The sequence below is a fragment of the Myxocyprinus asiaticus genome, chromosome 10, assembly GCF_019703515.2.
Source record: "Myxocyprinus asiaticus isolate MX2 ecotype Aquarium Trade chromosome 10, UBuf_Myxa_2, whole genome shotgun sequence".
NCBI classification, from domain to species: domain Eukaryota; kingdom Metazoa; phylum Chordata; class Actinopteri; order Cypriniformes; family Catostomidae; genus Myxocyprinus; species Myxocyprinus asiaticus.
Window position 1 is genome coordinate 50,360,001 of NC_059353.1, and position 22,326 is coordinate 50,382,326.

General features: G+C 36.4%; 1 protein-coding gene across 1 annotated transcript in view; it reads right to left on the bottom strand.

Annotated features, from left to right (window-relative positions):
• The window catches only part of LOC127446975 (rho GTPase-activating protein 6-like), a 62,169-nt gene that overhangs the window by 21,611 nt on the left and 18,232 nt on the right, over positions 1-22,326 (bottom strand). The window contains exons 2-4 of the mRNA XM_051708388.1: positions 14,725-14,884; positions 9,198-9,266; positions 2,487-2,749 (exon numbers count right to left, since the gene is read on the bottom strand). Of these exons, the coding sequence (XP_051564348.1) occupies positions 2,487-2,749; positions 9,198-9,266; positions 14,725-14,884 (492 nt within the window). The remainder of the gene's footprint in view (positions 1-2,486; positions 2,750-9,197; positions 9,267-14,724; positions 14,885-22,326) is intronic.

Below are 22,326 nucleotides of genomic sequence, written 5' to 3' on the forward strand. Positions count from 1 at the left end.
ATAGACATTCGGTCTAATTTTCAGTTCATGCACCACCCCCATTTTTCATCGAATATCTCAGCCTCTGAGTGGACTAGAAGCTCAATTTAGGTGCCATTAGAAAGCTGAGATCCTCCCCTTTGTGATGTTATATTTCTGATGATTTGTTTTGCATGCTTTTCCTGCGGGACTGCATATTTTGTTCTGGACATCTAAGATATAACATTGGATTATTCAGCCAAGCAAGCTCACAGACAAGTAAACAATGGCTCATTTTTTAGAGAATTTCCGAAGGTAAAAGTAGATATAAAGCAGCAGTTATCAGTGCATAAAAGAGACACTTGTATTTGATGTCTTACAAATATCATATTTCACTTTGTGATTATTTTGATAATCTTTCAAACTGTGGTATTAGAGCAACAAAATTAACTATACAGTCACACTCCTGAGAATGAGAGCTTTTCCATTTAAGTGCTATTATAAAGACTTTTATATTCATATTAATATTTGTACCACATAACCACTAGGTGGCGCTTATTTGCGACGCGGATGTTTTAAGGCTTTATTTTGTTATTTGAAGTAACATAAATGCAGAAGTGATGGTTATATATGAAAAGATCAGATTCTATGCTTTCAAACGATACCTCATATGCCAGACTTATTTATATGGGAATTTGTGCATTTTAAGCATAATTTTTTTGCGATATAGCGCCCCCTTTTGGACCCTCAGAGTTGAAGGGGTTAAACGAGATGTCAGTGTGCATTTCTATTGATCATATAAGCAGTAATTCATCAAATAATGATCAAACAATTGAAAAGAGCGTCATAACGTCATATATCCAGATTTGCGATGTAGATGTGCATTTGCACTGTTGCCTGATCTGCATAATTTTTCTTTAGTGAATCAATTAATTGTTAGACGATTGCATCTAACAATTACTTTGATAATTGACTAATCTAACAATTATTAGAACTATTATTCGACTATGCAGGCGATTATTGCAATGATTATTCATTAGCACTTGTGCCTTGATTTAAAAGGTTTTATTAAATGTGCTTACTAACAAAATCATCTTTTAAATATAACTCTAAATGACACTCGCTGAATTACAGGAAATAGAATACTTGAGGATTTTTATTAAGATTAATTCGGTAAAAAAATCACTGCAAAAAAATCCTATTGTTACTAGGAGTGTTTTTGTCTTAAAAATATCTAAAAAACAAGATATATTTACTTGGGAAGCAACAAATAAGATATTTAGACTTAATATATCTTGAATATACTGTAAGTGTATTTTGCATATAAGTGTATTTTTTCACATGTTCATACTTCTGCAAATGCAGTAAAGAAAAAATATACTCATATTCAAAATATATTCTCTGAAAGCAAGTCTAAATATCTTATGTGCTGCTTCTCACTTAAATGTATCTTTTTTTAAGGATTTTTAGATATGTGAAAATATTTAAATATTAAATATTATATTCAATATTCTCCAATATCAGTATAGTTATCTTCTGCAGTATAGCTCCTAAAGTAAATGTACATTGTTTTAAAGAAGTTTTAAATATTTGTATTGGAAAACAAGCCAAAAAAGACAAATTAAAACTTATTTTGTTGCAGTGTATAATGGGCTAAGACTACACTCTCTTGCCTGAAGTGCTCCTCTCGCGCGCCATCATGTTTCGTATGATCTCATGTTACGTTAAATGAGATCAAAACACTATTCGACAACAAAAATGTTTTTATTGTTTGTTTTTATAACGTCGACTAATCCTTTCAGCCCTACTTGTTAGTGAATTCCCCCCATAATGTTTACAGACTAAACAAATCAAACAATTATTAATTACACAATTTGCAATTTTGTGCATGATGACAAATTGATGGGACTAGTTGGCACTACCTAAAACTAGGGGTAGTGCTCTTGTAAACATTGTTCAGGAACTGTAAACAATAGGGCTGGGTATTGATTCAGATTTCCCAAATCCATTCTGATTCAGTTATAATGTCTATTTTGCTCTCAGCTAATGCTGTTAAATATACAGTGGACCTTTTAACTGGGTACAATATGAAAATATTCATTTTCAAACTTTTATTTTAGCATTATGTTTTCATAATTTAGCTTTTTAAAAATGTACAAATCCATGTATTCCATGGAATTGCATATATTATACAGCATAATGTTACTACATGATTATTGTTTATATGCATCACTTATACTATTTACAAGTTTTTACATACTAAACTAACACATGCAAAAATGGTACTGTCTCTTTAAGAGTAGTGTTAGTTCAGCAAGCGTCTCACGGAAGTGTTTCGGTTGAGCACATATCAACGAGAGTGGAGCCACTTGTTTGGGACGGTCTTGCTCTGTATTTGACATTACTCCTTGTTTCTTTGTGAGTCTCACGTGTAAATAACGTAAAGCACTCCTGCCCGCTGATAGCCGTATGTACTGTCATATTGCCGAGCCCTAGTTGGCACTATTTGATACCCAGCATTACTCTACCCGTCTCTGCGAGCGCAGGGCTGTCTCTGGTGTGCCAGGGGAGCTGGTCGCATTGGCCGTCTCAGAGGCGGAGCTGAGGGAGGAGTTACTGCTAGAAAGCTCCTTTTGATTGGCTCTCCGTCCGGTCAGGTGCAGGAGTGAGGACGCCCGGTCTGCAAGGTCCTGCTGCACGTTCTGTTCCCGCCCGTCTTGGAGCTGCTTATGTCGCCGGTCATTAAAAATCACCTGCGAGAGCGGCACGCCAAACGCCTGAGGATCACACACTGAGTAGAAGACAGAGAGGGAAATTTATTTAGCTTGGTAAAAAAAAAACAGTTTATTATTTGAGCTATAAAGTGTCTAAATCATCCTTTTTGAGTTTGGACTACATGGATCTCTTTCTGGAATCACTTACGCCCATCATGCAATGGTTACCGGCTTTACAAGGTTTAAGGCTTGTTCATACCAAGACAAGCCTAATAAATTAGTTAACACCATTAGTTAACATGAACTAACAATGAACAATACTTTTACAGCATTTATGAATCTTGGTTAATGTTAATTTCAACATATAGTAATAAATTTTTTAAATCAAAAGTTGCATTAGTTAACAGTTAATGCACTATGAACTAACATGAACTAACAATAAATAATTGTATTTTTATTAACTAACATTAACAAAGTTTAATAAATGCTGTAAAAATATATTGATCATTGTTAGTTCATGATACCTAATGCATTAATTAATGATAATGAATGGAACATTATTGTAAAGTGTTACCAAATTTTCATTGCGAATGAAAGATTTTTAAAATAAATAGTGCATTCCTGTGTACGGAGCCCTTTAGGGGATAAAAGAAGGGTATTTATTTATTTTTTTTAGTGTATGTTAAATAGTTACACATTCCCTCGCAATAAATTAATCATAGTTTTACTGCAGTAACCATAGCTAAACTATGGTATTAGTAATAAAACGATAGTTACCACAAAATTGACCATGGTTTTACTACAGGAACCATACTTTAACTATATTTGTAGTAAAAAAAAAAAAGTAAAAATTGTTTACTATGGCTTTACTACAAATACCATGTTTAAACTATGGTTACTGTTTCATAACTTTCTTAAGGATTAACCACTACAGCAATCATAGCTGGACTATGGTATTAGTAAAACCATAGTAATCACAAGATTTACCACGGTTCCTAAAATAATACTATAGTAAACCATGGTTACTAAATGGATACTGCAGTTTTACTATATAGTAATATAATGACTGTAGTAAGTAAAAATGCTTTTTTTCTTCTTTTTCTTCACAGAAACCATGATTTGGATACAGTTAACCATGGTTTTACAACAGTAATGCATGATTACTATATGGATACAACAGTATTAAAGGGCCCATGTCACAAGGAATCAAATTTTCCTTGATATTTTAACATGCAAGAGGTCTTTCTACTATAAAAACATACTGTGAATTCCAAACCTCAAAAATGAATCACCAATGTAATAAAAGCATTTATTGAAACCAACGCCTCGTTCTCTACTTCCGCTACTTCCCTACGTCACTAGGGGTACATTAATTCATGACTACCTCTACAGCTCAAAAACATTAACACCTACTTAATATCATCACACCCTTGGCCCCGCCCACTGGTGCTTCAGTTCGCAAACAAGCCCTACAGCGGCCTAACTATTCCTGAATACCAAAGGGGACCCATCTGGACTATTTTAAATTAATTTTGTATGTAAACCTGCACAGACAGACATCTTTGACCGCTTGATACATATCTCGGGCCGCTTTTAAAAGATGTGGTGTCAACTCTGAAGAGGAGAATCCATTCTCTGTCATTCAGCTGCTGCCTCTTGCTGTTTTGAGACCAGACACATCATGGACACGTTCTTTCGCCCATCTGCGCTATTTTTAATTGTAGGTGTATGACAACATGCGCTGGATGGACATCGTTGACCATTTAGATGTGCATTTCAGTGCAGGATGATACTGGAAACTGGATGTTGATGTGTCTTTGGTGTAGATTGCATGTTTTTTTCGGCTCATATCAGTGTGGATTGTGTACTTGTACTTGACTTGTGTACAGTCATAAAACGATTTAAGCTTTGCAAGGAACTGTTATTGAAGGATGGGGCAGTTAAAAACACTTGGACCCAATGCAAAACAGTAAGCAAACAGTTCCATTCATATATATTTCAAATGTCATGACTGTTTGATAGTTTATGGTGCTGACATCCTGTTTACACCGGGCACGTCCGTTACACAACGTAACGGCTTAAGGCTCTCAACACCGGGCGTGTCGACACAAACTTTTTAAACCGTTTATTTGTGTGGTCGGCAGTAGTAGCGCCAGCACGTGCAGTGCAAAATAGAACAGGACATCTGTTTACTGTCGATGCACCGCAACAGACACTTCCATGGTAGACAGCATCATTGATTATAATGGGTTCTATTGCTTTTGATGCAACTCGACTCTTGCGTACGGTATAGACAGGGTGTGAGTGTTAACAAATGTGCTTGAGATTAACAGTTTAATATACTCAGATGCAATGTGTTGGATGTGCTTAATGTGTAAACCCTGAAATTTAGTTTTATAATGTTGTGGTGCTTGTTCACTCTCTTCCGATTGAGTATTATATATGGCTGAGGGGCTGCACGATGTTAGCCAATCATAACTTTGGGCGTTTACTTTAAAGTTTTAATGATGCGCTTATGCCAAAACCGAAAATATCAGACAGAGGGCCAGAGACAGGATGGAAAATGATCATATATTACTAAATTATGACTCTTTTAATTAGTGTTGGGTTCGAGTCCACCTTAGTCAAGTCAGAGTCAAGTCCAAGTCTTTCAACAATCGAGTCCGGGGGGCCTGGGTAGCTCAGCGAGTATTGACGCTAACTACCACCCCTGGAGTCGCAAGTTTGAATCCAGGGTGTGCTGAGTGACTCCAGCCAGGTCTCCTAAGCAACCAAATTGGCCCGGTTGCTAGGGAGGGTAGAGTCACATGGGATAACCTCCTCGTGGTCCCTATAATGTGGTTATCGCTCTCAATGGGGCGCGTGGTGAGTTGTGCATGGATTGCGGAGAGTAGCATGAGCCTCCACATGCTGTGAGTCTCTGCGGTGTCATGCACAACAAGCCACGCGATAAGATGCGCGGATTGACGATCTGAGAAACAGAGGCAACTGAGACTTGTTCTCCACCACCCAGATTGAGGTGAGTAACCGCGCCACCATGAGGACCTTGTAAGTAGTGGGAATTGGGCATTCCAAATTGGGCAAATGTATAATGTGTGATAAATAAATGAAATTATAAAAAAAAAAAAAATTATAAAAAGAGGACTCGTTTAGGTCTTAGCGTTTTTTGTTTTGTTTTAGGTGAATGTATTGTAGTTCAATAACTGGGGCCTCTGGATACTCAGAAATGATAAGGTAATAATTAAATAAAATAAATTATGAAGTTGGAGCCGAGGTTGCGCTGACGCGAGTCACGTGAAAGCCCCTCAATGTGTATAAACATCAGTCACTTTTACGCATTAATAGCTCTTCCACCTTTTCCCTCCGTGATGAACAAGGTAGACTCACATGGCGATGCTGTAGTAAACGAACAACATGCCCCTCTCATTCAGTCGGTTGGTACATGTAGTTTGTTTATGAATGAGAAGTTTCACGAGTGCCGCTTCTCACTGTGTAGGCGCTGCTGTATCCAAGCACGCGATTGGCTGCTGCTGTAATCAGTCATGAGGGTGTGAGCACTTAACCTTTGATTTTGTTTCTTGAAATGGGTGATACCACTTATTTTCTTTTCGATCAGATACCAATAATTTCATGTCCAATATCGTTGATACTGATACCAATACTGATACTTCTTTTTTGCAATTTCTTGGGATAAAATGGGTAATCTAAAATATAATTTTTTGTCATAATTCAAGTCATTATTTTTTACATTTGTGAGCCTAAACAGAAAATTATTAGACTTCTGTTTCGTTTACCCTTACAAAAATTAACCATGGTTTCACTACAGTAACTATAGTTTAACCATGGGATTTTGTTAAACCATAGTTACCACACAATTAACCATGATTACTACAATATTACTGGAGTAAAACCACGGTTAACTATTTTTTTAATTACTTATTAACATCGATTACACACAATTATAAGAAATAAGAAACATCACCTATAGATATGTTGTTATTTTATCGTGAATTTACTCCAGAAGCTGTGATGTAGTAGTGTCTGAAGAGGCGGATGTACTGTGAATGTATGAAAGACCCAAAATATTTTTCTACTTAAGAGATTTAAACTGAAATGATTTGATATCACCAGAAAAAGGCACCACCGACAGCAGTAAAAGGCAAAAAAAGAAAAAAAAAAAGAAAAGAAAAAAAGAGCATCAAAAAGTAGCAGGGGTGCAATAACATGCATTATTTTCACAAAGTTTAACTGCATAGGTTAAATTTAAATGTGTATATAAGCCTACTCGTTGTTCTGGTGGCCATACATATCATCACTTATTTCAGGTAGGCATACGCAAAATCTCAAGATAGGTGGGCATACGTCGTATGCCCTAGACTACACTACAGAAACTGTTTCTCAGATTTTCTCACATTACCTCTACAAGGCACTGATCCCTCTTGTTTGAACGAGTCTTGTGATGGCATAAGCGCTTGTCTGCTTGTGTGTTTCAGCATGCATGTTAAGATGAGCGGAAGAAGAAATAGTTCCCATCCTGCACAAGTATTTGCTAATATGGCCTAATCCTTTTTATTTCACTTTGAAGCTTATGATTATTGTTCATGTTCATGGTAACCAAATAATAATATCCCTAGTTTAAAAAATTTAGTTTTTAGAATCGATATTTTATTTTCACCCCTTTTTCTCCCCAGTATGGAACGCCCAATTCCCAATGCGCTCTAAGTCCTCGTGGTGGCGTAGTGACTCGCCGCAATCTGGGTGGCGAAGGACGAATCTCAGTTGCCTCCGCATCTGAGACCGTCAATCCACGCATCTTATCACGTGGCTTGTTGAGCGCGTTACCACGGAGACCTAGCGCATGTGGAGGCTTCACGCTATTCTCCACGGCATCCACGCACAACTCACCACATACCCCACCGAGAGTGAGAACCACATTATAGCGACCATGAGGAGGTTACCCCATGTGACTCTACCCTCCCTAGCAACCGGGCCAATTTGGTTGCTTAGGAGACCTGGCTGGAGTCACTCAGCATGCCCTGGATTCAAACTTGCAACTCCAGGTGTGGTAGTCAGCGTCTTTACTTGCTGAGCTACCCAGGCCCCCAAGGATTGATATTTTTGATTCAACATCAGTATCGGAAGTATCGATGCTTTACAAATTTGTGTATTTGACTCCTATTCCGAGTCCCGATTTGTACCATGTTTTTATACATGTAACGAAAGCCTTGCTAGCAACATGGTCAAACTGTTTTATTATACTGAAATATTTTCCAGGACAAATAATTATTTTCCAGGACATTTAGGTATTTTTCAAATTTTCCATGACTGGAAAACTGCATTGCAAAATTCCAGGTTTTCCAGTACTTTGGGAACCCTGATTATTTCACATGTATTTATATCACTGTACCTTGTGTTATATTATTCAGGCATTAAAAAAGAGAAGCTGTGTTTGGGAGTTCGTTTGAAATATACTCGTAGCAAAATGCATGCATAAATATAAAGACAGAAGATATGGGATGAAAGCAACAGCACTCTTTACACACTCCTCTAAATGCATAAAGAACACAGTGAAACAGTTATGCCAAATTAGGTAAATAAATGCCTTAACTGCGTTAAATATTAATCTTATGCATTGACAGCTGAATGCTTAAAGATGCACTAGAATAAATGTTTGTAGAACAGTGATGGCCACTGTACAGGGGTGAAATTGTTTTTCATTTTATTTGTTTCGGTCTTGGTGTGAATACAAAACTATTTCAGAGAAAAAAAAAAAAAGTCCTCCCTGTCATATAAGGTGCTCCGTATGTATGGACATATTCACACTGTGGATGAAAATGTGACAACCGATGAAACAGGAAAAGATCTGATTTTTCTTCCTTTTGTCACCAAATAAAATCGTTGAAGTTCATGAAACCTTTGTACTACACACATGTATGCAACACTGGTATATTCGATAAAGAAATATTAGAACATTCTTTCAAGACAATTCAGAGCAAATATACTAATAATAAGATATATAGATATATATATATCTGGATCTGTAAATGGAGTAGCTGCGGAATGTCTTGGATTGTTTTTGTTATTTCATGGGGCAGTCGGAGCACAGCGGGAGCGCGTGCTTTCCTGCACACATTACTGCACAGCGAGTGAGACGTGCTCAGGCGGATCAGCTGCTGGAATGGTACATTCTGGGTGAAAGCACTCTTTATAAGAACAGTGGGCACCTAAACTCTGAGAACACACTGAAAATCTGGGATTTCTTTTTTTTTTTTTTTTTTATTCAAGCCTAAGTATAAACAGAAAGTTGAGATTTATTGCATTAAATAAAGAAATATTTCAGATTTGTTGGTCACTAATCAGACTTTGGTAAATTAATAACATTGAGCATGTTCAACTTACATTTCCTTTCTCTTCTATTTACACAAAAGTGACGATTTTTAGCATCAAATTAAATTTGCAACTTGAATGGAAACAGCTACAGTTTCTGTGTTTAGATACACCAAAACTATCTACAAAAATCAATACCTTTGTCTTTCTTTTCTTTTGATAAAGAATCCAGCTTCCTCCTGAGAGACTTTTTATGCTTCTGGCAATCTAGAAAAAGGATTGAAAATACAAAACATTATGAAGAGAAAATAACAATTTGAACACTTAGGATGTCTTTCAACTAGGCCGGAACAACATGTAGCTAAAAACTGAGCTATAAAATATTCATATTTTTCAGCCTTTTGATGATGAATATTTATGTATTTGTCTGAAATGACTTAAATGGTGTCAAGTAGATTCAACTAGATTCAAAATATTTAATGCAAAAAGTCAAATTAGGACTGTTAATTGATTACAATTTTAATCAAGTTAATTACATGACACAACGATTAGTTAATCACATTAATCGCAATAAACCCTTTAAGCTCGGATGGGCCCGCAAGAACAAACAATAATAGTCAAAATATTAATAACTACAGTCTTGAGCAACACAAAATAGGTATCGTTTGAAAGTTTAGAAGCTCTACTTTCTAATGCATGTAGACATTATGACCAAAACTGAACAAGTGCTTTGAAATTTGCAGACAGATCAGAAGTGTTCCATTTTGATAATTTATTTTAAAAAAAGTTGCACTGTACACATTATTGTAATCAGTAAAAACATCAATCTCATCAAATAGCCATGTGTCATATGTTGTTGGAAATCTCTCAAAGAGTAGAATACATCCAGCCTATTTGTTTTACTCACAGACAAAAATATAGTGAGTAATAGCTAAGTATATGTCTTTGACAAAAATGTTGGTGTTGCCTATATGCCACATTTTCGATCATAACTTTACAAAACATAAATGGAACATACAATATCACATACCATTATTTAGAGGAGGTTATTATCTTTCAAACAAGTCCACATACAAGATAATCAGATGCATAGATCATTAGATAATCCACATGAAGCACAATGTTACATATGACCACCAGGAGATGGCGCCAAATACATGACAGACTCAATGATGACTCAAATGACACAGAATGAAACTCATTCTGTGAAATCTCATTACTAAAATCATGTCTGCATGCTATACAAACCTTTAGTCATTGTTGTGTTTGCATGTGTAATTAGTTCTTATGTACAATTATTATGTTTTATTTGTTTGGAGATGTTTTTGGACACTATGATCAATTATTTTTGTAATGTTATAACTTTTGTCGCAAAAGTTATAACATTATCAACACAACATTGTTTCTCAGATACAGTCGACATGATTGGGAACAAAACAAAAGCAGTTTTTCTGAGCCACCTTATTTACACCCAGAGATATATAATGTCAAATAAGAAAAATATGAAGAAAAAAAAGTAATTTTTGGCTCAATTGTTTTGTGATTTTTCAGTGTTTTTTTTTTTTTTTTTAGGCTCAGAGTCTCAGAATATATCATAATCTATATTATATAATCTTGCTTTTTTTTCTTTCTTTTTTTGAGTTATAAGCCTTTAATTTTGGTAATGCCACTGAAAAAAAATAACAAATAAAACAAGGAGGGTCAAGTGTTTGGTATCATTGTAAAGAAAACTTTTTAATTATATAGATTATGATACATTCTGAGACTTTCAGCCTAAAAACTGATGAAAAATAAAATAAAATAAAAATTAGTAAAAACAAAAAAAAAAACAAAAACAAAAAACATTTCTTATTTTTTTTATTTGACATTATATATCTCTGGGTGTAAATAAGGTGGCTCCAAAAACTGCTTATGTTTTGTTCTCAATCATGTCAACTATATCTGAGAAAAATGTTGTGTTGATACGAGAAATCAATCAAAAGTTATAGCATTACAAATATAGTTTATCATAGTGTCCAAAAACGTCTCCAAACAAATAAAACATAATAATTGTACATAAGAACTAATTACACATGCAAACACAACAATGACTAAAGGTTTGTATAGCATGCAGACATGATTTTAGTAATGAGATTTCACAGAATGAGTTTCATTCTGTGTCATTTGAGTCATCATTGAGTCTGTGTCATGTATTTGGCGCCATCTCCTGGTGGTCATATGTAACACTGGGCTTTATGTGGATTATCTAATGATCTATACATCTGATTATCTTGTGTGTGGACTCGTTTGAAAGATAATCATCCTCCTCTAAGTAATGATATGTGGTATTTTATGTTACCGTTTATATTTCGTGAAGTTATAAGCGAAAACGCTTCATATAAGCAACACCAACATAATTGTCAAAGACATATACTTAGCTATTACTTTATTTTTGTCTGTGAATAAAACAAATAGGCTGGTTGTATGTTACTCTGAGAGCTTTCCAACGATATATGACACATGGCTATTTGATCAGTTTGATGTTTTACTGATTGTAATAATATGTAAAGTGCAATTTTTTTTAATAAATGATCAAAAAGGAAAACTTCTGATTTGACTGCAAATTTCAAAGCACTTGTTCAGTTTTGTTCATAATGTCTACATGCATTATAAAGTAGAGCTTCTACGCTTTCAAACTAAACCTATTTTGTGTTGGTCAAGACTGTAGTTATTAATATTTTGACAATTATTTTTTTCTCGTGTGCCCGCCTATCTGAGCTTAAAGGGTTAAGCTCAATCGACAGTGTGGCATAACATTGATTACCACAGATTTGGATATCAACTTCCCCCTCCTTTTCTTTAAAAAAGCAAAACTCTGTGTTACAGTGAGACACTTACAATAGAAGTCAATGGGGTCAATTCGTAAACATTAAAATACTCACTGTTTCAAAAGTATAGACACAAGACATAAACAGTATGTGTGTTAACATGATTTTAATGTGATAAAATCACTTACTAAACTTTTCTGTAAAGTTATAACTCATTACATCTTCGTTGCCATGACAATATAATGTCAACAAACCCTAAAATGACTGTAATTATGATTTTAACAACTTTAAAGCTCAAATAATATTTAAGTTTTAACAGAAGAATTATTGTAAGTGCTTTTATAAAATTATAAGCGTCACATTTCTGCATTTAAATCCTCTAAAAATTGACCCCATTGACCTCCATTGTAAGTGTCGCACTGTAACACAGATTTTTTGCTTTTTTAATAGAAAAGGATGGACGAGTTTAAATTATTTATTTGTGTTCATCAACATTATGTGACAAATACTGTCGATTGAGCTTAACTTATATTGAACCCGGAATATTACTTTAATATAATTCTGTGCTGGAAATGACGCTGATGGAAATTATATTTTTAATGTTTTTGATATACGATGACCAACTCCTTTGTCTTGCTAAGGCTAATTTGTCATAAATACACATAATTAACTAATATTTTCACACTTTTTGCATCATTTGGCAAAATTACAGCTTGATAAATGAAGCACTTGATTTTTCTTTGTTTTGTCTCATATTTCATGCTCTTCACTCACAATTTTGTCCACTTGGTTAACAAGTACACTAACTTTTGAGATAGTCTGGTGTGGTGGAAATGCTTAATTTTGAAAAAATGTGTATAAATAATTTGCACATTACATGTTGAAATTGTTTATTCAATGTTCATTCTTTGTTTATTTCACTGCTTGTTTAGATGGTCATAGTTTTAAACATGTAATAATTTGTATTTTTATCATGTGTTTTCATGGTTAATATTGAAAGTCTGGGTCTGAAGGCTAAAACAGTCACATCTAGACATAAAAGACATTTGGAAAGTAACAAAAATAAATTATTAAGCCTGATAAAAACTTTCCAAGTCTGTTTTAAAGTGAAATTCATATAACAAATAAATAAATAAATAAATAAATCTGTCCTGGTAAGAATCAACCCATGGGACATCAAAGTGCCCAAAGTTGAAGAAACACAGGACTGGAATGTCAAGTGGGGTGCGTTAAAACACTGATGGAATGTTTTCTTTGTAAGATGAGTGAGTGGTAAATGCATTCCTTCTGTCTGTGTGTGCGTGTGTGTGTGCGTGTTTGTGTGTGCGTGTGGGTGTGTGTGTGTGTATGTGTGTGTGTGTGTGTGTGTGTGTGTGTGTTTGTGTACAGGTTTAACCTCCGTTGTGGGGACCAAATGTCCCCACAAGGATAGTAAAACCTGAGATCATCTATGTTGTGGGGACCAGCCAGTGGTCCTCAAAAGGGAAATGGCATACTAAACGATGTTTTATTGAAAATGTAAAAATGCAGAAAGTTTTTTGGGGTAGGGTTAGGGTTAGGGGATAGAAGCTATAGTTCATACATTATAAAAATCATTATGTCTATGGAGAGTCCTCATAATGATAGCTAAACTAACATGTGTGTGTGTGTGTGTGTGTGTGTGTGTGTGTGAGTGTGTGTTAGAGTGTGTGAGTGTGTGTTAGTGTGTGTGTTAGTGTGTGTGAGTGCGTGTGAGTGTGTGTTAGAGTGTGTGAGTGTGTGTTAGTGTGTGTGAGTGAGTGTGTGTTAGAGTGTGTGAGTGTGTGTTAGTGTGTGTGAGTGCGTGTGAGTGCGTGTGTGAGTGTGTGTGTATGTGTGAGTGTGTGTGTTAGTGTGTGTTAGTGCGTGAGTATGTGTGTGTGTGTGTGTTAGTGTGTGTGAGTGTGTGTGAGTGTGTGTTAGTATGTGTGAGTGTGTGTGTTAGTGTGTGTGTGTGTGTGTGTGAGTGTGTGTGTGTGTGTGTGTGTGAGTGCGTGTTAGCATGTATGAGTGTGTGTGTGAGTGTGTGTTAGTGTGTGTGTGAGTGTGTGTTAGTGTGTGTTAGCATGTGTGAGTGTGTGTGTGAGTGTGTGTGTGTGTGTGTGTGTTAGTGTGTGTGTGTGAGTGTGTGTGTGTGTGTGAGTGTGTGTTAGTGTGTGTGTGAGTGTGTGTTAGTGTGTGTGAGTGTGTGTGTGTGTGAGTGTGAGTGCGTGTGAGTGTGTGCGTGAGTGTGTGTGTGTAAGTGCGTGTGTGAGTGAGTGTGTGTGCGTGCGTGTGTGTGAGTGCATGTGAATGTGTGAGTGTGTGTGTGTGTGAGTGTGTGTGTTAGTGTGTGTTAGTGTGTGTGAGTGTGTGTGTGTGTGTTAGTGTGTGTGAGTGTGTGTGTGTTAGTGTGTGTGAGTTTGTGTGAGTACGAGTGAGAGTGTGTGAGTGTGTGTGAGTGCGTGTGAGTGTGTGTGTGTTAGTGTGTGTGAGTTTGTGTGAGTACGAGTGAGAGTGTGTGAGTGTGTGTGAGTGCGTGTGAGTGTGTGTGAGTGTGTGTGAGAGTGTGTGTTAGTGTGTGTGTGAGCGTGTGTGTGTGTGTGTGAGTGTTAGTGTGTGTGAGTGCGTGTGAGTGTGTGTGTTAGTGTGTGTGTGAGCGTGTGTGAGTGTGTGTTAGTGTGTGTGAGTTTGTGTGAGTGCGTGTGAGTGCATGTGTGAGTGTGTGTATGTGTGTGTGTGTGTGTGTGTGTGTGAGTGTTAGTGTGTGTGAGTGTGAGTGCGTGAGTGCGTGTGTGAGTGTGCTTGAGTGTGTGTGCATGTGCGTGAGTGCGTGTGTGTATGTGTGTGTGCGTGCGTGCGTGCGCGCGAGTGTGTGCGTGCGTGCGTGCGTGCGTGCGTGTGTGTGTGTATGTGTGTACCTTTAGGGATGGTGATCTGGCATCCTAAATCAAAGTCTTTAAGCAGTTTGACCAGAGCAACTTCCTGCAGTCGGACTCTCTCCAGCTCAGACAGACTCTGAATGTGAACTGACTGCAGATGAAGATCATGTCCAGATGAACTTTTCCAGGTCAAATCACCCTGTTAAAATGAGAAAGAAGAAGAATTAGTATTTGGTGGTACATCACCTTTTTTGCTTCAGTGACGTCATGCACTGGAGCTGACATGAACAAAACCGGATGATCATATTCTCCAGTAAGTTCATTTTGTTTACGTCACTGGAAACAAGGAAATCTGACCGTCTGTACAAAAATAACATGATCAATGTCATTAATATGCTTATTTGATAAGTACAGCGCCCCATAGAGGACAAGAGTTGAATTTATTTTCTGAAATAGTTTTGGGTTCCCTCACAATACCTTTATCTATCCTTATGAAATTTAACCATGGTTTTACTACAGTAATAATATTTTAGCCATGATATTTGTAGTAAAACCATTGTTATAATACAGGAAAATCTAAATTACGGTAATAAAAATTAGGGATGCACCGATATGAAAATATTTGGTACCGATACCGATTTTAACAAATAACTATAAAAATAAAAAGTTACCAAAGGAACAAAATGCCCTTTTAAGCTCTGTATTATAGTGGTGTAATGGATAATGGAAAATGCTGTTGAGACCGCTAGAGGGCGCCGCTTGCTTACAGAATGCTGACTGAAGCGCTGCTTCTACATATCATTATTTCTGGACTGTGCATTTGAAAAAGAAAATAGTTTTTTTTACAAAGTGTGATGATAATTAATTATAAATGAACCATCAGTTTTTCATATCAGCGTTTCATGGTTAAACCCATTTGCTGATGGTTTTAATTTGGTCAATAATTGGCCGATAAATATTGGTGGCCGATACATCGGTGCATCGCTGATAAAAATCATACTCATTCTGCCAAAAAAAAAAAAAAAAAAATGGGGGATCAGAGAAATATTGAATCTTTACATTTTCTTATAATAGTCCCAGATGTTTGAGAACATGCAGTAACAAGTTGTACAGAATTCTTGGCATCCCATAAAGCCATTCTGGCAGCAGTGAGCGTTGTGCTTGACTCTGGCTGGCACTGATGTTTTCAGGACTCTTCTCCTTGTAGGGATTTCTTGGAATGATCACTGAAGTAAATTTCACCAGCCGTCTCAGACAGACAGAACACATGGCACTTTTATGCAGACTTTCGAAACCAAAGAGAGCATGAACGTTTGAGTGTTACAACAACCAGTGTAATAAAAAATTATAATAATAATAACAGTTGCTGGCAAGACTATAGAAACTTCTTCAAAAGGGAGATTAAAAGAAAGTACAGTATAAATGGAATAGAGGTCGACCGATAGTGGATTTTGCAGATACGACAGAATTTATAGAATGTTAAAAACATTTCTTAGTCTTTTCTTACTATGATGGGCACATACATTGAGGCTACAAGAGTCCAAAATGAATATAATCCCAGATGCAGTTTACTGTTCAACCAAAATCCCAATAATAAACAGAAAAAAAGTAAGATTCGGTGCAAACCCAAAACACACAAGGGACTCTTATTATGAAATGACAGAGACTTGGCTCTGCAACAATGATCTATATTTACATTTTTACCAAATTAAGCTTTTTATTGCCTATATATTTCACCAGATGAGTTTTTTTTAATTACGTTTATTCACAAAATATGAAGTTGGAGACACACTGTATTTGCTGATGGGCACGTTTTTCTTGGCATGCCCGCACTCTAATTTAGAACACTCGATTAACTAACTTCTCAAAATATGCATTAAAGTGAGGATAAAAATATGAATATTGTCAATGATGAAAGATTTAGGGGGGCCTGGGTAGCTCAGCGAGTATTGAATCCAGGGCGTGTTGAGTGACACCAGCCAGGTCTCCTAAGCAACCAAATTGGCCCGGTTGCTAGGGAGGGTAGAGTCACATGGGGTAACCTCCTTGTGGTTGTGATTAGTGGTTCTCGCTCTCAATGGGGCGTGTGGTAAGTGGTGCGTGGATCGCGGCGAGTAGCATGAGCCTCCACATGCTGTGAGTCTCCGCAGTGTCATGCGCAATGAGTCACGTGATAAGATGCACGGATTGGCGGTCTCAGAAGCGGAGGCAACTGAGACTTGTCCTCCGCCACCCGGATTGAGACGAGTAACCGCGCCACCACGAGGACCGACTAAGTAGTGGGAATTGGGCATTCCAAATTGGGAGAAAAGGGGATCAAAATAAAAAAATAAAAATAAAACGATGAAAGATTTAAATACAGCAAATCCCCATGTGAATGTTAATCATGAATTTAAAAAACAACTATCGACACCGCTTAATCGGTAAAACCGATATATCGGTCTAATTCTACTCATTGTTTTTTATTCCATTTTTTTCCCCACACTGTGAAAGTCATCAAAACTATGAAATAACACAAATGAAACAATGCGAATTATGTAGTGACCGAGAACTATGAAATAAATGAAAGCTTTTATTTAGAAACTGCATAAACTGCAATCTATATGTAGAAATGAACAATAACCACGATTAGTCAATGCTGTGCGTTCAGGTTAACTTATAAAACAAGTTAGCATTTATATGTTAACTTATTCTAAAGTGTCACTAGGAAAGTTATTTAATATCATTGTTCATTGTGTTACATTAGTGCAATATAAAACCAACAAAAACCTTTAGAGTGCAAAACAACCCTTTTACGACCGAATGGCTGATTGGAAAAACAGTCACACTTTTATGCCATTTCTATTCAAAAACAATAATAGAGATAAACAGACAGTATAGTAAATCACTGACCCAGCTCTAATGAGCGGTCGGGAAGGAAACCACCCGACCTCTTGACCTCTGACTAACCAACCTTTAAAATCAGTCTGGGCCAGATTATACTTCCTTTGATCAACTGTTGGAGTGAAACTGTCATATGAGTCCAGTTTGAAAGAAAGAGGCTTACAGTCTTTATAACAGATCAGTTCAGGAATCAACTGACAGTAGTGATGTTTACATGCACAACTTATTAATATGAATACTCCGAATATACAGTATAGATTAATGAACCTTAAACTCCATTTACTTGTGCATTACACTTATTCCGAACAACTCAGCGTGGCATACCAGTGTGTAATTGCCATGTTTTGCTTTCCAACGTATCTCAAAATAAGCCAAGAAATATGTTTCTCACTTCTCGTAAAAAAAGATAGGAATTACATTGAATTCAATTCTTCTTCTTACTTGTTTTTATGCTTAAACATGTTGCCAGTGGTGTAAGAAGAATACACTTAATTCAAGATAAATTCTCTGAAAACAATACACAGCTGATAAGGATGTTTATGATTGTGTGGCGTTGCGCAGAATTTGCTTATCGTGCCGCGCCTGTTTAGTTTGTTTCATACATCAACAAGTGCATCAGGTATTTCAAAAGGTTGCACAATTTGTGGTCATCTCTGCACCTGGAAGTCTGACTCACGTCAAATGAGAAATGTCATCAGAACATTAAATCATGGCATTGTTTCTTCAGTAACACACTGATTTCCCACGGTACACACGGCAGAGGATCTTTCCCTCTGAATAAGAGTACAGTAGGCTCTGTAACTGGTCACCATTTAGAAACACGTTTTTTCCTCATCCTGATGTTGTTCCAAAATGCTACGACATACGTCTAACATCTTCTTTGGTGCTCCAAGGAAGAAATAAAGTCGTATGGGTGTGAAAGAACAAGAGAGTGAGAGGAAGAATACAGAATTCCTTTTACATGAAAAGCTTTGCAACATTTGTAACAAGAGATGTTTAAGAATCATTCATTGATGACTAGAACTTGAACTTGACGTATTAAAATTCAGACAGCCAATGAAGAACTTTCCTGATGCTTGAGAAAAACTCACTTTAAGCCTGGCATACACTACACGACTTGCAGTTGGCGCCCTGCGACTCACAGTCATGGTTTTCGTCATGCTGGTGCACCCACTGTAGTGTATCAACTTCACGACCATTCGTCCCCGACTGAGACAATGTGTATACTGGTATTAAGACTGTTACACCTGGTCGTCTCTTTTAACTACTTGTGTTTGGATTTTTTGGAGAGTCTCTGATTTCATGAGGGCATACATCAATCATAATGTCTGTGTTTTCCTCAATGATAATAAAGTGCAAAAAAGCAAAAGACGAGAAAGAAAGTGCTAAAAGACCGGAGCACAGCTTCTCTTATTTATTCTTTTATTTTAGTGCAGCACCTGTAGTGCTGCTCATATCTGTGTCTCTATTGTACACGTTCATGCATTCGCTTTTTTTGACATTTTCCAATCGTACACTAAATTCCCTTTAAATCTGCACGGAAACGCCGAAAAACCGGCCGTTACAGCTGCCTTTAGCGTCATCCTGTTTCAAACAGATCGCCCAAAATGCACCTTAACATTAAGATAACCAAATTCAAGCATGCTGAGTGACTCCAGCCAGGTCTCCTAAGCAACCAAATTGGCCCGGTTGCTAGGGTGGGTAGAGTCACATGGGGTAACCTCCTCGCGGTCGCTATAATGTGGTTCTCGCTCTCGCTGGGGTGTGTGGTGAGTTGTGCATGGATGCCGCGGAGAATAGCGTGACGCCTCCACACACGCTACGTCTCCGTGGTAACGTGCTCAGGGCAAGCCACGTGATAAGATGCACGGATTGACGGTCTCAATCTGAGATTCATCCTCCGCCACTCGGATTGAGGCAAATTATAAAGACAGCGAGTAGGGAGATGTGTATGATTTATTTCCTAATTGTTTCTTGTCTACCCAAATCTTGCTCTCCACTTTCAACAAACATGACAGGACGGCTCGCGCCCATTTTGCTATTTGCAAAAGGAAACATTTGAGAAAAACAGCTGAAAATAATAGGGAGATGTGGGTGACGTTTCATTTTATTTTCGAATCATTTTTTGTCTTTACTTCCTAATACCTTGCCGTCCTCCTGCGCTCTCCCTGTATTTCATTGGCTGTTGCTCATTGTCGGTCTTTCACTTGTCGGGACAATGCATCATAGCGTGAGTCATGTAGTGTACACTAGGCTTTAACAGCAGATGTTCTGCACTTTGCATCTGTTAAGCAAGATTTTTGATAGGAAATAAGAGCTCTGAACTACTTCCTGAGAAACCCTTTGTTTCTGTGGTCAAAGAAACCACAAAAACAAACAGGCTGCTTTTCAACTTAATGCTCACTGCACTCTACACTTGCGTTTCCTATAAAAGTAAAATCACAAATGAGATCTCTTTATTATGAGATCCCAGTACTTTGGTACCAAGTCAAAGCTAAAATAAAAAAGATGTCACAACACCAGTGTTTCAGCTGTACCGGTACTACCGAGTATGACTCAATTTGATCTCCACATGCTGTCTGACTGACACACGGCTGTTTTCAAATGCTCAAACACTTATTTGACACATTTGGGGGAAAAATAGAATGCACAATTAATCCAATTAAAATCGTGATTTGTCCTAGTGTGACTATCAAACCACAAAAGGATGCAATTTAATTAATGAACTGTCTGCATGTGCTGCACACTTTACAGTGAATGTGTGAGTTCACTCGTACACTAAAACACCACATTATGAGAGTCACATGTCTGTGCGAGTTGTAGTAGATGACAGAACAGAGCGCTCATTCACTATGACACGAGCAGAGCTGGCGGAATATATATTTATCTAATTAAATTGCAGCATTTTGCTCTTTAAAAATCACACCGGGTCATAAAACCAACCGTTTTTCCGGAGAAAACACAGAAACTAAAAAGCCAAAAAAATAAATAAAAATAAAAGCCAGATTCAACTTGTAACATAAATATTATATATTATTATATTAATATTATTACTATATAGTAGCATTTAATATTAATGGTAATAATAATAGGAACAATAATAATAATTATTATTATTATTAATAAATAGTTATTAATAATGATGTTTACGCAATATCTCACCAGCAAGAGTTTTGTTGCACTGAAAATTTTTTTTGTTATCAGTGTTTTCATTTATACTGTGTTGCTTTGTTGTGCATCACTTTATTTGACAAAAAATAAGACCAAAGTTGTGTTTTAGATAGAAGCACTTCATTTGATTAAAAAAAATATGCAACGCAATGTTGAAAAGTATTTTTTATTTATTAATTTCACCATTCTGATGATGAAATGTAATTCAAATTTAAAACATGAAATTTAGAAAAAATAAATAAAATGGAAAAAAATGGGAAATGTTTCATAAGGCCCTACTTAAATAAATAAAAAATATAGCTGTAAGCAGCAATGCGGATTCCTCCTCAAAACTGCAAATTCTGTAAAAATTGACATAGTAGAGACATGTACTTCACACATGTACACAACATTTCATTAATTTGTTATTAAACATTGCAAGACTCTTCATATGAACTGGTGATTGAATCAAAGTATTGGTTTTATGACTAGCGGATTTGTAAAGCATTATTTTAGCATTAGCGATAAATAATAGTAAACTGTAATTCTGTCATCTTTTGACATATCAAGGTGAAATTGTGTACAGTACTTCAGAGTGATGTCATCTTGAAGCCTGTTAGGTTGGAAAAAAACATTAGTCAAAATGGCATTAGATTTTTTGGACATATGGATATTGAGACAATGTGGACATTTACATAAATGCACACCTTTCAGCCATTTTGTATTGTATTCATTTTTGCTAAATATCAAATTGAAAGACATGTATCCTACACATACATACCGAGTTTCAAGTCAACTGGAGCTATGGTTCAGGAGGAGTAGATTTTTGTAGTTTTGGACAAATTTGTATTGTACAGGAAAATCCATCATGGTGGACTTTATGGGTTCTAGAGGCTTTTTTGTTCCTCATGAGAAATGAGGCATATATACCAGGTTTCAGAAATATGGGACTTATAGGGTGGAAATGGCGTCACTTTGAAAATGGACGTGGCCTGCAGCGCCACCTATAAGCTCACGTGGGCCATTTTTGGTGTGGTAGTTACTCATGGCCTGTATTATCAATGTACCAAATTTCAAAACTTTTTACCAAGGAGATCTTGAGTTATTGGGCAATTTAGAGCTACAGGAATAATAATAATAAGAAGAAGAATACTAACAAAAACAATAAGTTTCCTCCTACCAGAGGAATCCTAATAAAAGCAATGTTTACTTAGTTGAGAAACACTTTTTTATTTATTTTTTACATTGATATATAACTTTTTAAATAGGCTAAAAGATTGTGTTCAATAGCATATTATTTTTTGCATCATTTTTGCACCATTTTGCATCAGAATTGGTGTTGAGACTCGTGAAATTTTACTGGTATCTGTACTAAAGGTAGACCGATATATTGGTATTATTGATTAATCGGTGCTAATAGTTGCTTTTTGGAACTATCGGTTATCGGTAAAAATCTATGCCAATAGTTCCCGATAGTTTAAAAAAAAAAATTCCTTAATCTTTCTTCATTGACAATAATCATCCATATTTTTATCCTTGTATCTTGTAAATAATATTAAACCTCATCTGGTAAAGTATATACATACAAAACCCTTCATCTGGTGAATA